Below are 17,294 nucleotides of genomic sequence, written 5' to 3'. Positions count from 1 at the left end.
CTTAAAGAGAAAAGAAACCCCTCAAACTACCATGATCCTTTTATTGAAGTTTCATGCTGTGCATAAACATACAAGTGATGTAGAAAAACCCCAGCCCAGAAGTCATGCATGTTTCCTACATTATTTGACCACTTTGCAGTCACTAGAACCACACTTAAGACAAATGCCATCATCGTGAAGAGTATTTCACCTGAACTGCAAAACAGGAACCAAAAGCAATTTGTCACATGCCTCTACAGCATTCAAAAGTTTCAGTGCTAAGTTAGAGGTTAAAATAACTCAAGTGTGGTGGACAGTGGTAAAAACTATACACAACCACCATTACTTGAGCTGAAGTAAACCATGGTTTCATAGAAAAAGCTTGCAACGTATCTGGTAACTTTGTGCTACAGGCTCCAGCTGATCCAAGTAAGTTTTTCACATCATTTTATCCAAGGGATACATGGAAAAAAACCTGTATAGGTCACAAGATACTAAGCAGCACAAAGTTTAACAGTGAGACGCTGCCGCTGGTGTAAATTGTACAGGAATTCCTACCAAAAGAGTATTTCCCTCTCTCCAACTTCGCTCCTGAACCACACAAATCCTGATGGTGAACACAGGAGTGGGAAAGTTGAGAGAAGGAGGAATGGGAAAGGCCTCCCTGTAACTGATATGGTAATTTGTATAAACAAGTGTATGTAATACATTAGACAAGTCTTTCTAAGACTTTCTGCAAGCTCATTAGTAGAAAGCCTTCCACCGGTTGTAGAAGGTTGCTGGGTCTTTGTCCTCCTGTCCTAGGTAGGGGAGATTCACTGACTTTTTTGAGCAATGAGGTCTGTGGACAAGCAATCATCTCCTGTATTCATTCAGTTGCTGACTGACAGAAGTGTTCTAGGAGCTTAAATCCTTCAGTTTGAGTAAGCATTATTGTCACTGTCTTACAATGTCATGTCTTCATCGAGATCCCAAGAAAGTCAGTGCCCAGGAGGGGAGGTACACAAGGCCCATGGCAGTATCATCTACAAGCACAGCACAAAGGGTAAAGGCTGGACTTGTACAATAATCCAGTTTCTATTTAGGCACCTAATGAAATAGTTTCAGGAATGCAGCACTCATCAGAGAACTTCACTAATGCAAAAGGCAGACCCCGGTGAAAGTCTTACCGCGTCACTTGAGAAGGCCGGTGTCCATCAGAGGTCCTCAGCTAAGTCTTAGAACAAAAGGACTGAGTAGGGAGGAAGCAGACAAGCTTGATTTTCAGCCATTAAAGCTTCCTTATTCAGGTCTAAGCTGTTGTTATTACTACAACACATCCAGGAAAAACTCCCTACAGCAGCACGGCAGAAGGTTAACTTCAGCCTGCAATGCCTGATCTCAATATAAGATGTCAAGGCATCACCGTCTGAGACTGCTCAGCCTTTCAAAGACAAGGTTCAAAGCTACACCAACTGCTGAAAGAGAAGCATGTGGGCTCAGGTTAGCATTATTCCAGGAACATATACAAGAAATAAGACAGACTGAGAGGTGAATGCTTGTCTCTACAACAGCTATCTCTATGTTTTGTGCTTCAGCAGAATAGTCCAGAGAGATGAAAAGCTTGTGACAAAGTATAAAAAACTTATGAAAGTTTAAAAATTCATTATTATCATCAGTTAAAAACCCAAACCCTCCTATCTTGCCTAATAAGATGTCAGTGTTTAAGAATACACTTTGCATATTACTATTACTTAACAGCTTCCAGCAACATGCACAAAATAGTAATAGAGGTGGCAGTAAAACATCCAGTGCTGGTTTAATACTACCAGAAATGCTGGGAAACAGTACAAATCAGTTACAAAACAACAATACTGACAGGTTTGCATATCTATTAAGTTTAGTGAGGTAATCTTGAGACTTTAAAAACTCATGCCACTTCTGCACTGCTTGCTTTTATTGCTGAACTGAATATTAATACTGACTAGGATTTGTTTTAACCGCACTGCACCCCAGCACATCTTAACACTAAGAATACTGATTTCTTAGTTTTCCCATTGCTACTACCCAGCAAAATGCCCCAGTTCAATTAATACTTGTATTTGAAGAAACTCTCACACCACTGGAGTCATCTGCTTCATGGTGAAGGGGAAAAAAACGTCATATCCTGGCAAACCTCATTGTAGGTTCCTCTGCACTGATGCCTTTTCTATAAGTTGAAGTAGAATAAATACTGCCACCAAAACCAAATTCCCCCCCATTCTATTTTCTAGGTAAAACTTGCACCATAAGAGTCCACAAGTTAATAAATTGTCCCATTCCTTTTTTCCTTCCACCGGAGTGCAGGTAAAGTGCAGCGGGAAGCACCAGGAAGCCCTCTGTCCAGCATATGGCTTTGTTAGATGCGGAGCTGGTAGCCGACCTCGTTGAGCGTAGCCAGGTCTCCTTTCTTGTCCACCGCGGCAGGCCTGCGAGCAAAGGAGGGAAGAGGGTTCTGCTCACCAGTAATCCCACACAGCCATGCAGGAGCACAGAGAGCAGTGAGCACCTCTGACTTCAAAACAGGGCTGACTAGATCCAGTGTCCTCGTCACAAGCACGATCCTGCTGGATCTGTCAGGTGAACCAGTGTAACTGTGCTATTCCTGTGAGCTTTCCCTGAAGCCAAGCACCAGTGAGGAGCAAGTTGTCCCATCTTGGGGTCCTGGGAGTGCCCCTCTCCTGAGCTGAGAGAGGGCCTAAATGAGCAGTTAAGAGCAGACACATCCCACCCAGGATCTACCCCAGGGCACGACTGCAGGTTTTAGAATGAAGTGGAAGCAGCTGAGAGCAAATAGGCAAAGCCTCTCACGTGGCCGCAGTGTGGTGTTGCTCTGAATCTCCCCTTTCCTCTGGGCTACGTCCATGTGAAGGGCTGGAGCCCACCAAACAGAATCATAGAACAGTTTGGGTTGGAAGGGACCTACAAAGCTCATCCAGTCCAACCCTCTGCAAAGAGCAGGGACATCTTCATCTAGAGCAGGTTGCCCAGAAGCACATCCAGCCTGGCCTGCAATGTCTCCAGGGATGGGGCATCCAGCACCTCTCTGGGCAGCCTGTGCCAGTGTTTCACCACCCTTACTGTAAAGATTTTTTTCCTCACATGCAGCCTGAATCTCCCTCTTCTAGTTTAAACCCATCACCCCTCGTCCTGTCACAACAGGCCCTGCTTAAAGTCTCTCCCCACCTTTCTTATAAGCCCCCTTTAAGAACCGAAAGGTGCAATAAGATCTCCCCAGAGCCTCTTCTTCTCCAGGCTGAACAACCCCAACTCTCTCAGCCCTTCCTCACAGGAGGGGTGCTCCATCCCTCTGATCATTTCTCTGGCCTCCTCTGTACCCTCTCCGACAGGTCCATGTCCCTCCTGTACTGAGCACTCCAGAGCCAGATGCAGGACTGCAGGTGGGATCTCACAAGAGAAGAGTAGAGGGGCAGAATCCCCCCCCTTGACCTGCTGGCCACCCTCCTCTGGATGCAGCCCAAGATTTGATTGACTTTCTGGGCTGCAAGCACACATTGCCCGCTCACATCCAGTCTTTCACCCACAGAAACCTTTCATCAAACAGAAGACACAAGATGAACTCCTTTCAGTCTCCAGGCACCTTGTGTTCTGATGCAGTCCAGCCATTCCCTGCAGTAATCCCATGCACAGGTAGAATGCTGTTAGGTCATTAAAGTGTATCAACAATTGGACCATGTGAACCTGGAGATGGAGCCATCAGCCTCTCCCTATTTAGCAGGCAATGGAAAAGCTCCTACAAAGCTGTCAAACCAAAACAATCCTGCTGATGTATAGTCTATGGAAGTGTCTAATCCAGGACCTTACTCCGGGCTCTCAGCTATTTTCACACTAAGCTGTATGTTTGCTTTTCTAAAGAAAGGCATGGTTTAAAATATATTTCTCCTCCTAGATTCTACAGCACGTGCACTCCACTGCAGAAACACAGCTTAAAGCCCAAGCAGTACAATGTGAAGCTGGTGATGGCTCCAGTGCGTTCCTACAGCTCCTCAGATCTGGCTTCCAGCTCTTGAGCTTTGCTCATCGTACAGGAGATGAGTTTGTACACGTGATGCTAACACTGCTGCAGCCCTAAGAGGGGGGATGTGTAGCTTACATATCTCTACATACGTACATGTGCGTGGCAGAGCCTCAGAAATAGTTCTGCATTCTTTCATTCAATTAGTCTTCATTTCTTGTTAAGAGCAGAGCTGCTAACACCACATCTCTGTGAGAATCTGCACAGCATCTGAGAGCTGGAGCCACTGCTGTGGACAGCTAATGCACTTCTGCCTAGTCACACACTTGAGTGCAACCTGGGTTTCTTTGCAGTACCGCCCTGCACCCTGTCTTGTGTCTGTAGGTACTTCATAGTAGTGAAGGAGCCCTCTGTGGTCTCTGTCACTGCAGGAAGGGATCACACCTGAAGACAGTTTGGACTTTCCCTCCTTTATTCCTTGAGAGCAGATGGGATTTGACTAGCCAGAAAACAAACTATAACCTGCATCCCTCAGAGCCTGTGTACGAGTCTGAGACCAGCAAGAGATGCACTATGAAGTTTCCAGTGTCCTTTCTTCCTCCCTCATATTTAGGGATCCTCTTCCCACCCCTTCTCCCTCCCTTTAATTAAAGCCAGAATGTAGTTTTAATTAAAGCACGGCATGCCTGGATGGTTCTACCTTCTCTGATTATCCAAGAGGGATGGGGAGTCAATGCACACCCATGACAACATGCCCGTTTGCACTCCATGACAACTCTCTAGCTTCTTTGTCCTCCAGGAGGTTTTAGGAATAGGCAAGGATCTGTTGGAGCACAAGCATGGTAGCCCCTGTTCTCCTGGGCTGGCACATGACCTGATGCCAAACATCCCCTCTGAAGCAAGGGGCCTCTGCTGTACCAGCCCGTCAGATCGCATAGCTGCTGGGTACACAGCACTCGTGAGCTGCCTGATCCTGCATACATCCTAATATAATATAACCCCAATATATTCCTGCCCCACTGCACGTCCTAATAGAATGGACCAACAGATTTTTGCTGTCAACAGCTAAATCAGACCACAAGCACACAAGGCCAGTGTTGCTATGACACTCGTGCATCTGTTAAAGCCTCAGTATGAAATTACAGGGAGATAGATCGGGTGAGCTGACATTTGGGAGCAGAGCTTGCTTCAGGCTGCTGCATGATGCTCCCTTCCAAACTCCCCAGCTTCCTCTCCCAAACCCCTCCAGCTCCAAGCACTTCTGTTGAGGATGAAACACTGTTCCAGCACAGCCACTTCCAATTTACTGCACCCTCCTGCTTTGGGACTTCAGAGGATGGACAAGGGGACACAATAAGGCTTCAGATTTGCCAGACAGACTGACACCACCCTATATGTTCTGTATTCATCCTGCCTGGTGGCCACCCCTAGCAGGGTCACACCAGCTGTGGGCTAAGAGCACATGGCCTGTTGCATAGCTCAGTCAATGAGCTGCCATTTGACTACACACCAGTCTCACAGACAGGCACCTACTGCTTATTGCATTGCCACCCGTATCCTGCTACATACCCTGTCTGCCTTGTAGCTGCATTTCCAGGCTTAAAAAAATGGAAGCTACAGGGTTGAGGCTGTAAAATCCACCTCTATCCTTAACCTTCAGAAACAATCCAGCAAAGACATTCCAGTTCACCATTCCAGTTCACGTCTTTTTCACTGGGAGATTTCTCCCTGCAGGCCCATGGGATTTGATTGTTGACAAACCCCAGGCTGTAATAACAGCTTGTCATCAGCAGGTGAAGCCTCTCAAACGAATGTGTTACACAGCCCCTGCCAGCTCCTGTTAAGAGCAAACCACTCGCTCCCCCTCCCCTGCAAGCTCTGAAAAGCTGTAATTACAGCGTGTGTGAGTAAGAGATCCACAAAGAAACAACGCACAATGCTGATAAGCCCGGCCATTCTTTAGCTCGGATTTCAGCCCAAAGCCTAGCAAGCCTGAAAGCCTTTCCTCTTCTGTGTGGAACACAAAGGCCTCTCACTGCAACTCGGTTCTGGGAAATCTATCGAGATGTGGCAGAAAATACCTGATTTCCCCTCCTGTATTTCCCACCCTGTGTCATGTGTTGGTACATGCCATCCAGCTGATCCCTGATGAGGGATGCTGTTTCTCCCTTCAGGTCTCAGAGCCTTCCCATTGCAGAAAGCAGCAGATCTCAGTTTTGGAAAGGAAAGGGTTTTATCACCAGGAGGGAGCTCCTCACAGCAGCACACTCCTCTGCATCATCCCTCCTGCTGGGGCAAAAGGCACAATGAGCCTTCAGGCCACCCGCACCACTGCACAGAAGCATCATTTTAATATCAGGAACCAAGTTCTTCTCCCTGGCACGGCCTTTCTAACAGAGAAGAGCCTCTTGGCTCTGCTTAGAGGCTCAAAAGCTCCTTCACTCCCCTTCTGCTTCAGAGTGTACTGGCCAGGCCCGTGAGGGGCTGTGCAGGACCCCCAGGGCTGTCACACAGTCACAAAGCATGTGCTGCAGGAGCTCCCCTCTGCTCAGAGATGCTGCAATGCCTTCTGCCCAAGCAGAGATGAAGGTCTTGTGTGTGGAGCCTGCTCTCAGTCTCCTGTTCCCCGCATCATGTCATAGCTAGGTCTTGGAGCTTGTACCATGTTATTTTAGAAGAGCATATACTTCACTCTAGGTACAGAGCAGCACAGCAGGACCACCAAGCAGGTGAGGGGCTGAAGCTACTGCAAGGCCACCACCACTTTACTTGTCTTCCTGCTCTGGAAAAGCAAAGCTACCAAGGAGGAATCAGCCACTGCAGCAGCAGCAGTCATGAAACCAGCCCAATGGGTGATCCTCCAAAGCCCAGTGAGACTCACTCTGCCCTCCAGACATCCATGATACACTTCAGCAACTGCAGAAGCACTACCAGAAACCCAAAGACGAAACCATTCCTCAAAGCACATGTAGGAGATGGAGAAGGCAGGAGCAGCCAAACCCATTACAACTATAATTACCCATGCACTAAACAAGGAGCTCTCAGTGAAGCCCAAGGTGCAGCAGCATGGACCGAGTGTGAATTCACGTGTAAAAATAAAAGGCTGCTGTAGAATCATCTGATGCCAAAGTGTCTTGAAGTTATCTTTAGAAGATGAGTGTCACGTCTTTGTTGGCTGCTTGAAAATAAATAAACAAGTGCTGAGACAGTCGTCTGGGAGCCTATTTAAAAAGCAACGATCATAAATATGTGAGTAATCTGTGTTATGTATAGGCTTGCACAGTTGTCAGCTTCCTGGCATGAAGCTGGACAGCTAAAACTTGACTCTTCCACGTCTAAGGGATGGGAGTCAGAATTGCCAGTGGCTGTAAAAGGCCTGTGATCTGGAAGCACAGTTTTATCCATTTAGAGGTAGTGCATGCAGTTGGTCCATCCTTCCCCACACAGTTAAACCATTAGCTGTGGCACATGAGGGAAGTGGTCTCGGGTATTTGAAGCTGATTAGAACCAGAGAACACAATGTAAGTGATGTTTGGGCTTTGGCAGGAAGAGCAAAGGTCTACTTTTTCACTATTCCTGTATCACAGTCCACAGTGCAAACCACTCCATCAGAACAGCGCTGTACAAAGGCTCGTCACAGAGAACCCCAATTTCTGTCTCAGTGACCATGACAGCCAGGCACCACACCACCATTAGTAGGTCCATCCTCCTGTTTCTCATAGCTATGTCTGAACACCCTTAGATGTGACCAGACTGCTTTCCCCCCTGTACAGGTCCCCCAGGCTACATTCATTTCTCCAGGAAGTATACAGTAAAAGGCTGAAGAAGGCAAACCCCACACTTGCACTTTCCCAGCCATCCAATCCCTGGAGAACTGAACCAAGCAAAGGCCATCAGGGCCTCCACAGACACCACAGAGAGAGGCCACTGGGGATCAGTAAGCACAGGAATGCCAGAACACAGAATCATAAACTGGTTAAGATCATCCAGTTCCAACTCCCTGCCATGGCCAGGGACACCTGCCACTAGAGCAGGCTGCTCCAAGGCACATCCAACCTGGCCTTGAACACTGTCAGGGATGGGGCAGCCACAGTGCTTCAATGCACTCACAGTAAAGAACTTCTGCCTTAGATCTAACCTGAACTTGCCCTGTTTCAGTCTGAACCCATCACCCCTTGTCCTATCACTGCAGTCCCTGATGAAGAGTCCCTGTCTAGCATCCCAGTAGCCCCCTTGAAGCTGCTCTGAGGTCTCCACGCAGCTTCTCCAGGCTGAACAGCCCCAATTCCTCACCAGCAGCATCAGCAGCTTCTGGAGCCTCCCTGGTGACCAAGACACCAGCCACGTGCCAGCGAGCACAACCAGGTTTCGTACAGCAAAATAAGAGGCCATGACCCTCCACTCCTGCCCAGCAGTGATGGCAGAGGGATACTCACGACTTGTCTCTCCTGCAGGCCCGTCTCTGAGGGCTGGCTTGCCTTCGGCGCGGGGACAACGACTTCCCCCGTGATCTCTCTTTCATTGGAGAATGGGCACTTGAGGGTTTCAGGATCTGCAAGAGATGGGGGAGGGAAGGAAGAAGCATCCAATAAAGGCCATGATTCACTGAAGATAAAAAATAAATATAAAGGGCCTCATACAGCGCCAGGGATGGCACACAAAGAGCCTTCAGTCCCTCGGGGCTCTGTCAAACCCTGCCCAGGTCGAGAGGAACCCAAAGCTGCCAGCATGTGATAGCTGTCCAGAGGCCCCCTGCAAAAACCAGTTGGTGTCACCAGTTCAGTTTCCAGCTAAATACTGAATAAAGAGCTCTCAAACACAGCTTTCTTCAGAGCTGGAGACCGCAAGGGATGAGAAAATCAGCTTTGAGTCTCAGTTGAAGGGAACTCATGCAGCTAAATCACCCTCTCCACACACAGAGGTGATCATCTCCCAGGCTGGCAGCTGAGCTCTCTGTAACAGTGAGACTTTTCACTACGTCTGCAACTTGCCTGCATCCCCCATACCCTGCAGCCTCAGAAGGCCATCAGCACCACACTCACACTCCCGGCTGGTTTTAAGACCTGATCCTCCAAATTCAGCTCTTCACAATGGAAGCACCTCGAATTCGGAATTAACTCAAGGGAAGAGTCAGATACAGGGTCTTCAAGGGTTCAGGGCTGTGGTCCTAAGTCTTGAGGCACTCACAAGGACTGGGCCCACTGTCACAGCTCAGCACACACTATCAAAAGCAAGTACTAAGTTCAGCAGGTCATCTGTCCGTATGGACTTCTTCAGCTTGAGCCTGCTTCTGCTGTTTGCTCTCTAGATGGTATTAAAAGTACATGAAAAAGGAAAAAACCCCTCCTTCATTATGTCTGTAATCAAGCACATGTGCTTAAGGTGACAGCATGGTACAAGCTGGCCCTCAGGAGAGGTGGCAGCAGGGCGTAGGGACGATGCCACTGGCGATGCTCACCACAAGGTCAGGGCGAGAGGGCCTGAGCCAGAAAGGCAGAGGGCTGCTACGTCAGAGCCATTCCTCAGGAGGGCAGGGGCCGGGAACCCGGAATAACTTGGACACGATGCCGCGTACCTCTCCACGAGAGCCAGCCCCATACTTAGCAACACACCTGCTCTGCTCCCGCTGCCAGCAGCAGGCTGGAAAGGCACCAAATCCCCTTCACCACGGCCACAACCAGCTCCTCATCCATGCCAGCATGGGCAGGGACACCCCTCATCCTCAAGGACAGCCAATCCCTCTGGCAGCCTGCCCTGTGTCCCTGTCATTTCCCTCTGGGCTCTTCAGCCTGACCAACCAGCCTGTGAGGGACTCTCTTTCCTCGCCATTCCCATGTAATCTGCTTTGTGATTTAACTGTGGAGGTGGACATCGGTGGTGCAGCCCATCAGCATGCCCTGCAAGGAGAAGCAACCACCAGTACGCCTGTGCCACAGCACCCCTTGCAGCTCAGGTGTAAAGAGCAGAGATCCCTACCTGAAACCAGGCCACCCATCCCACCAGCCCCAGCCACGGTTCTGGAGTCAGTGAGAAAAGCAAACTGGGCAACACCTTGATGGCCAGGGACAACAATGGGTTCAAGTGTTTCCCAGGCTGAAGGGGAGACCCTTGAACTAACAAATAGCTATAGGAGCTTGAAAACATGCCAAACCCTGGTGGGAGAATCACTAAGGCTGATCCAAGGATGCTGAGAGGGACTAATCTTCAGGGACTGCAGGGACAAGGGGTGATGGGTTCAAACTGAAACAGAGGAAGTTCAGGTTAGATCTAAGGCAGAAGCTCTTCCCTGTGAGGGTGCTGAGGCGCTGGCACAGGGTGCCCAGAGAAGCTGTGGCTGCCCCATCCCTGGCAGTGCTCAAGGCCAGGTTGGACAGAGCCTCGGAACAACCTGCTCTAGTGTGAGGCATCCTGCCCATGGCAGGGAGTTGGGACTGGATGATGTTAAGGTCCTTTCCAACCCAAACCATCCTGGGATTCTGTAAGACAGATCTAAGCAAACCCACAGCCCACCTGACACCACCTTTATCTCAGGTTGTGGTCAGCCTGCTGACAGGGAGCAAAACCAGCCTGTGCAGGCTGGGACAAGGCCCACAGACCTACCTTCATTCTCATATCCCTGGCAAACTTCTCGAGCTCCTTCCTGACTTCCGTGCGCATCATTTTGGACACGTTGAGGACGAGCTGTTTCCACTCAATGGGCTGGAAGCTGTGCGGTTCATGCGGGACGTACAACCCGATTTTCACCTTTTTGACTGAATGCAAGTACTTTTTATAGGAGTCTTCAAACTCAAAGATGAGGTCGCTCAGAGTCCGGTAAGTCAGAGGTTTGTCCATCAGGTCTGACCGCCTGCTCATGCCCAGCGAGCCGTACCGGCCGTTGCAGTAAATCCCGAGCACCACGTGATGAAAATAGTTCCCTGAGAAGTGGGTTTTAAAGCTGATGGGGAATCGCTCCACAGAGGGCTGCCCGTTGGTTAGGTAGCTGGTGGGCGCTGCGTCAAGGCAACAACAGGAAGGAGTGCGCACAGTTACGCCTCTAGACATCTTTAGCAGCTTTTATGTAAGTGCCAGGGCAAAAGCTTTCTTGCAGACAGGATTTTGTTGTTACTGCGCCCTAGAAACAGCCAATGCTGCCAAAACCCTGCTTGGAGAATAAGATGCAATGGTTCAGGCAGGGAAAGGACTGACTCTTAACCGTGCTTGGAGGGGAAAAGCAAATAACACAAGTGTTGGTGTCAGCAAGGCAAGAAAGAGACCACCTTCCCCAGCTCTGTGGGAACTCCCCCATTTGATCCCAACATCAAAATCCCATGGCCCCAAAAGGGAAGAGTGCTGCCCTTCATTTCATGCTGGAGCTTGGCAGGAGTCACCTTGTTTTCCCACATCTTCAATCAGCACAAAAGACTCTGAATATATTCCCATCCAGGGCGAGTCCGCCTTTCCGTCATGAACAGGCCCTCAGCACGGCCACTCCTCATACAGGGGTGTTTTTGCATGTTGCCCTTGTAACGTCTCGTGCTGAGACAAACAAAGTGAAGCTCCCAGGCAGATCACTCATGACTTAAGCACACAGGCATGCTCAGGAGCAAGCACTTTTAGAGAGCGAATCACTGCCTGGCCTTTCCAAAGGCACCACGTGCAGGGACCAGCGCCAAGGCCCATAACAGTGTGGTAGGTGATCTCAGTGGGGAGCTACACACAGGCCCAGGGCATCTCCTTAGGAAGCTGCTGGCCTGTGCCAGGGGGAGGGGAAACCTCAAGCAGGGGGGGTTAAAGGCATCAGTGCTTACGCTGCATGCGGCTCCCTGCTGCTAATCCCCGGACAGCTGAAGTCCACCCCGGCTCCATGTGCTGGCACCAGCCCCTGGGATAGCGGATGTCCTTTCACTGCAGCCAAGGGAATGGAGGAGGGATGCTCCAGCCCGGGGTTACTCCAGCCAGAGGTACCTGCTTTAACCCCGGAGGCAGACAGGGTCAAGGCAGCCGGTCACGGTGGTGCCACTATGAAATACACTGGCTGGAGGGGCAGTGCTGCCCGCATAGCATCATAGAATGGCTGAGGTGCCCTGGGATGTCAGTGCAGCCAGCCTTCCCCTCTGCCTGCACAGCACGGCTGCCTGACAGCTGCTGGGAAGCTGAGAAAACAAAAACCCTTTGCACCAATACCCTAAAGCACAACTTGGGCTTGGTTCTACTCCTGCCCAGCCTGCCACTCCACCTCACCAGCAGTGCAGCTCCCCGGGGTGCTGACCCACCACCCGCACCCCACAGTTCACCTCTTCTCTCTACAGGGATGCAGGAAAAGCAGCCAGTGGTTCTCATCTGTCCCTAACACATTCTCACCCACCTTACACTTGTTGAATTTCACATACTCAAACTTTGGCCCTCCAGGTGAATGCAAAAAGCAACTAGCAAGAGATTCATGAGCTGCCCACTCTGAGGTCAAAGGAGTTAAACCTCTGCACAAAAAAACCCCCGAAAGCACAAGATAAAAATAGTCTCGGAACAGCCACAGGGAAGCTTTTCAGCTCAACGTCAAACATATTTCATTGTGCTCAGTGCTACGTGTCATCAGCTTTAGCAGCCAGGAGAAAATGTATTAGAGGATATAGGAATGGACAACACCATGAACCCAGCCCCTGCTGCACTTCACTATCTATATGGCAGCGAGTCTGGACAAGTGTGAAGAACAGAGTGCAGACCTCCACACATGCACACAGCTCCTCGCCCAGCCACGGCCACGTGTGCCCACCTCTGCCCATCTGCTGCCCCACCACATCAAACACAAACACCCTGCAGCGACTGTCAAACCTCACCCCAATATAGAATCACTGGTTTGCGTTGGAGGGGGCCTTAAAGCTCACCCAGTTCCAAACCACTGCCACAGGCAGGGATGCCTTCCACTGGAGCAGCTTGCTCCAAGCCCCTGTGTCCAGCCTGGCCTTGAACACTGCCAGGGATGGGGCAGCCACAGCTTCTCTGGGCACCCTGTGCCAGCGCCTCAGCACCCTCACAGGGAAGAGCTTCTGCCTTAGATCTAACCTGAACTTGCCCTGTTTCAGTCTGAACCCATCACCCCTTGTCCTGTTGCTGCAGTCCCTGATGCAGAGTCCCTCTCCAGCATCCTTGTAGCCCCCTTCAGACACTGGAGGTCTCCACGCAGCTTCTCTTCTCCAGGCTGAACATCTCCAGCGTTCTCAGCCTGTCTCTGTATAGGGGGTCTATATCAACTACACCGACACAGAAGTAGCTCTGGTCTTGCTGGGTCACTAGCTTCCCCAAGAAAAACCCACCAGTGGAATGAAAGATTATAAATACACTGCAGGGTCAGAATGGGGCCCAGCACCATTATATCAATGGAAAACTCAGCCCACGGTCACCCCATTTAAAAGGTCACCTTGCCCCAGGGCTTAAAAGGACCATCCCGCATACATCAAAGTCATGTTACAATAATTTGTGCCCTCTAGGCAGCTTCTTGCAGAAGGCCATTGTATTTATCATTCTGCGTAACTGAAAAAGCAGTATCTTTTATTAACACCTATGAAGCTTTCAAACATCAGCACTATTTTTCTCCCTCATTATGAAAGGGTTTTCTCTCTGCTCCCTGAGTGCCTTTCTATTAAGTCCACACACAAAGCCACACAAATGCCACACATACACACATCTGCCACGAGGTCTCGGAGAAGTTGCAATTTATTCTCATTAAATACTAAGTAGGAGTAAAAGACTCTTTTGAGGGCAGAAATTGCCCAATATCAAATAACCCAGCAACAACCGCTGTGGAAATTAACCTTTAGGTACAGGTTGCTTCTGCTGAGCCACTAGTTAATGAGAGTCCCCACCCGAGATGAAATACACAGCAAACGGGCTGGAAAGGCACGTCAGATCTTCCTCTCCACCCATGCATCATTATTATTTCTTCTCCTTTCTGCTCTGCCCAAGGAGAGCTGTATTGTGGCAAACAAAAGGCAACGACACAGCAACGCCGCAGCTGTAATCACACTTCTGAGCTGGGACTCTGACTGCAGGATGGAGAGTCAGGGAGTAAATTACATGTCACTATAGAGGAGCAGCACAGAGCAGGAGAGGGCAAAAGGAGCTGCAAACAAAAGCTCTGTGGCCTCCTGATCCTGGGTCTTCATGTACATCAAAGCAGCAGAAAAACAGCACTGCACGATGCTGATCACCTTGGAAATCACACCACAGGGACACCAACCTTCTGGCTGGCCACCTCTTGCCCTGGTATCCCTCCTCTTTCCCCACATCCAGGAAACACACAAGGACAATACCTCAATTTCTGTCACCCCACAGAGACACCAACACATGCCAACCAGGGATGTGTGTTTTAGGCAATGAATTCTGCTCTCTTAACCCCAGGAGACTGGTTTTGAGAGTGACAGGTTAAGGTCAAAGGCGTGTGAGAAGAATTGGGCCCAAAACATACAACATGTGTAGGGGTAGCATGCCACTGAGTGAACCAGCATGGCTCTGTTAACAAGAAGGCTTTCTTGAGCACACCAGTACCGACAGCCTGCAGAAAAGGACACACTTCCCATTGCCAGCATTCAGCTCCTACAGACCTGCAAGTCAACACAAGCATCCTCTGAGCCACAGGCTGAACTTCTCACAGTTGACTTCGGCACCCATTCAGATCCCAGGTGCAAATACAAGCAAGACTTGGAGATCTAAGTGTGATCTAAGGCAGAAGCTCTTCCCTGTGAGGGTGCTGAGGCGCTGGCACAGGGTGCCCAGGGAAGCTGTGGCTGCCCCATCCCTGGCAGTGTTCAAGGCCAGGTTGGACACAGGGGCTTGGAGCAAGCTGCTCTAGTGTGAGGTGTCTCTGCCTGTGGCAGAGGGCTGGAAGATCTTGAGGTACTTTCAGACTCCAACCATTCTGTGGGTCTATGATCTGGATGGGTTTTCTTTCAACCTGCACACTCACACGATGACTCAGTCAATGCCCTTCTGTGGTGTGGGGTCGGGGTTTTTTAATTCCCCATCTCCTGGTGAGCTCTAAAGTCGAAAGGATCCCACAAAGAAGTCTCAGCATCTTCCTCCTACAGTGCATACCTTTCTCTACACAGGTGCCCCCACTGCAGAGCACAGGGCAGTTCCCAGTCAGAAGAGAGACTTGAAGCCCTTCACCCTGTTTGCCAGCAGCAACCTTTAGAACAAGTGCTGTCTCCTGCCTTTTGTTTTCTCTTATTAATAAACAATCAGAGGAGGACCCTTCCATGCAGCAGCTGTGTGGCTCCGGGCTTCAAACACTTCTGGCACTAGGTCTTACCAGCTGACAGCACCCACCAGCCAGCCCCTGGCTCCCCATGGCTAATGAGCTCAGGTAACTCACCACCAGCGGCTTTCCCACCACCGCTAGGAACCGCAGCAGCTGAACCCAGAGGCAAGGGACACGCTGCAAGGACCTCAGCCCATCTGTGTCTACACCAGCTTCCACAGTTTAGCTGGGGGAAAGAAACCTGGTGCCTTGGCCAAGCTGACAGGCAGCAAGGGCTGTGCTAACATTGGTGAGGAGAGCCGTACCTGCACTGCCAACAGGGACCCAGAGCCGCAGGGACCCCCAGGGGCAAGGGACATGAGCAGATCCTCCTCCTCAGAGCCCCATAGGAGAAAAGCCCAAAGGTAAGACAGTGCAGCCAGGCCCTGCAGAGCTCAGAGCAGCTTGAAACACACCAGCTCCTCCCAGCTACCAGAAGGGCTGTAGATATTCAGCAGGACCCTCCTTGCCAGTACTGCAGTTAGCGAGTGGCTCAAGCTGTGGACAAGCCTGCAGGAGGCAGAGGGGCACCTTGGGGACCATCAGTATCCTGCAATGACTGCAAGAAACTCTCCTCTTTACCAAAAACACTAGTGCTGAGCCAAGATCGTACCTGCTAGGCAGGAGGAGCAGGATGGGCCCAGGTCTGCAGTGGTGATAGACATCATCCTCTGATTAAATGCGCAGAAGTGATAGTGCAGAACCTATTAAATAACTTCTCCCTCCTCCAGCACTCTTCTGCCTCATTTAATGATATTATTGGAAAGGGGGAGGTCTAATACGCTACACTACCTCATATGAACTGGGAGAAGCATGCTGAAGGCAACAGGAGTGAGCTGTGTTCACCCGACACAGACATGCTCTGCGAAACTCCCCGAGGATGGATGAACTGTGCCACTTCCCTCTCCCTCCTCTGCTATTTTGCTCTCCCCATTTTAAGGAAGTGAATAGAGCATGGATAAAATTCCCTTGGCACGTTTTGGTTTACTATCCCCTTTCCTGAGCACAAGTCCCTTGGATCCTTGCTCAGAAAGAATGGGATGAACGCACCATCACTCAGCTGATTTACAACCAAGCTGGGAGATGCCCTAGGGAGGCCAGCAGGATTGCCTCGGGTCAGGCACTGACACCAGGCACACATCAAACCAGTTCAGACAGCTCCACAGAGCAGACTGCTGCAAAATAACACTGCAAGATCTGTACCAGCTTTCAGCCATCTCATTCAGCTGCTTCCTCGGTGTGTGCAGACAGGGTGCTGCAGGTATTTTAAGTCACTGCCCTATAAAAATGCTGTAAGATCTAGTGCAAGGCAATTATGCAAAACTTAATTCTGCACCCAGAGGGATTACAGAGGCGTTCTATAAGAAGTCACTTAGTAAAAGGCAATTGCACGAGCCAGCAAGCAGCTCAATTAAAATGACATCTTGCTAAGCTGCTCTGCACCAGTCAGCCTGCGAATGGAGGCTCACACCAAGGGTCCTCTGTAGCGAGCTGTGCTCTTTCCAGTATCCAAGCAACACAGCAAAGCCTGCCAGCACACAGATTACAAACAGCACCTTATTTCCAGGAGAAGGGAACCAGAGGTTAACATACATGCACACAGAGATGCTTAGCTCAGGCATATGTGAAGACATTGGTTTGACACTCAGGAGATGGTAAGCGCATCTCTCATCTGGCACTGCCTGAGCTTGGGAAGCAAGTCACAGTGCTGGCCTCACCGTGCCTGCATCCAGAGGGCAATGCTGGAGATCAGAATCTCACAGCTTGAGAAAAATCACCAAACTTCCCCACAAAGTTACAAAGATGACTTCCAAAAACCCATATGGGAACACCAGGATGCTCTGCACAGGCTTCATACCAACCCCTTCCAAAGTACACGTATTCAGAAGGCACATCCAGTCAGCACTGCTACACTCTGTGTACCCAAACCTCAAGTACAATACTTAGGTTTTATACTGCATGGGTCTTTTAAGCTTTCACACACTTGTTACTGCACCAGCACCCCAGCAGACAGTCCCTGTTCTCACACAGGAGACGGCAACTAGA

At 50.0% G+C, this 17,294-nt stretch overlaps 1 protein-coding gene across 1 annotated transcript in view; it reads right to left on the bottom strand.

Moving 5' to 3' along the window:
- Window positions 1-27: 27 nt before the first annotated feature.
- VASH2 (vasohibin 2) overlaps window positions 28-17,294 on the bottom strand; it is a 36,763-nt gene continuing 19,496 nt past the window's right edge. The window contains exons 5-7 of the mRNA XM_061348355.1: window positions 10,574-10,955; window positions 8,410-8,525; window positions 28-2,426 (exon numbers count right to left, since the gene is read on the bottom strand). Of these exons, the coding sequence (XP_061204339.1) occupies window positions 2,357-2,426; window positions 8,410-8,525; window positions 10,574-10,955 (568 nt within the window). The 3' untranslated portion in view covers window positions 28-2,356. The remainder of the gene's footprint in view (window positions 2,427-8,409; window positions 8,526-10,573; window positions 10,956-17,294) is intronic.

Source organism: Neopsephotus bourkii, unplaced genomic scaffold (assembly GCF_033783945.1).
Source record: "Neopsephotus bourkii isolate Nb327-2 ecotype Australia unplaced genomic scaffold, CSIRO-AGI_Nbou_v1 NB_354, whole genome shotgun sequence".
Taxonomy (NCBI): Eukaryota; Metazoa; Chordata; class Aves; order Psittaciformes; family Psittacidae; genus Neopsephotus; species Neopsephotus bourkii.
Note: the sequence above shows the minus strand (reverse complement) of the source record. Positions and strands in the feature narration are given on the sequence as shown.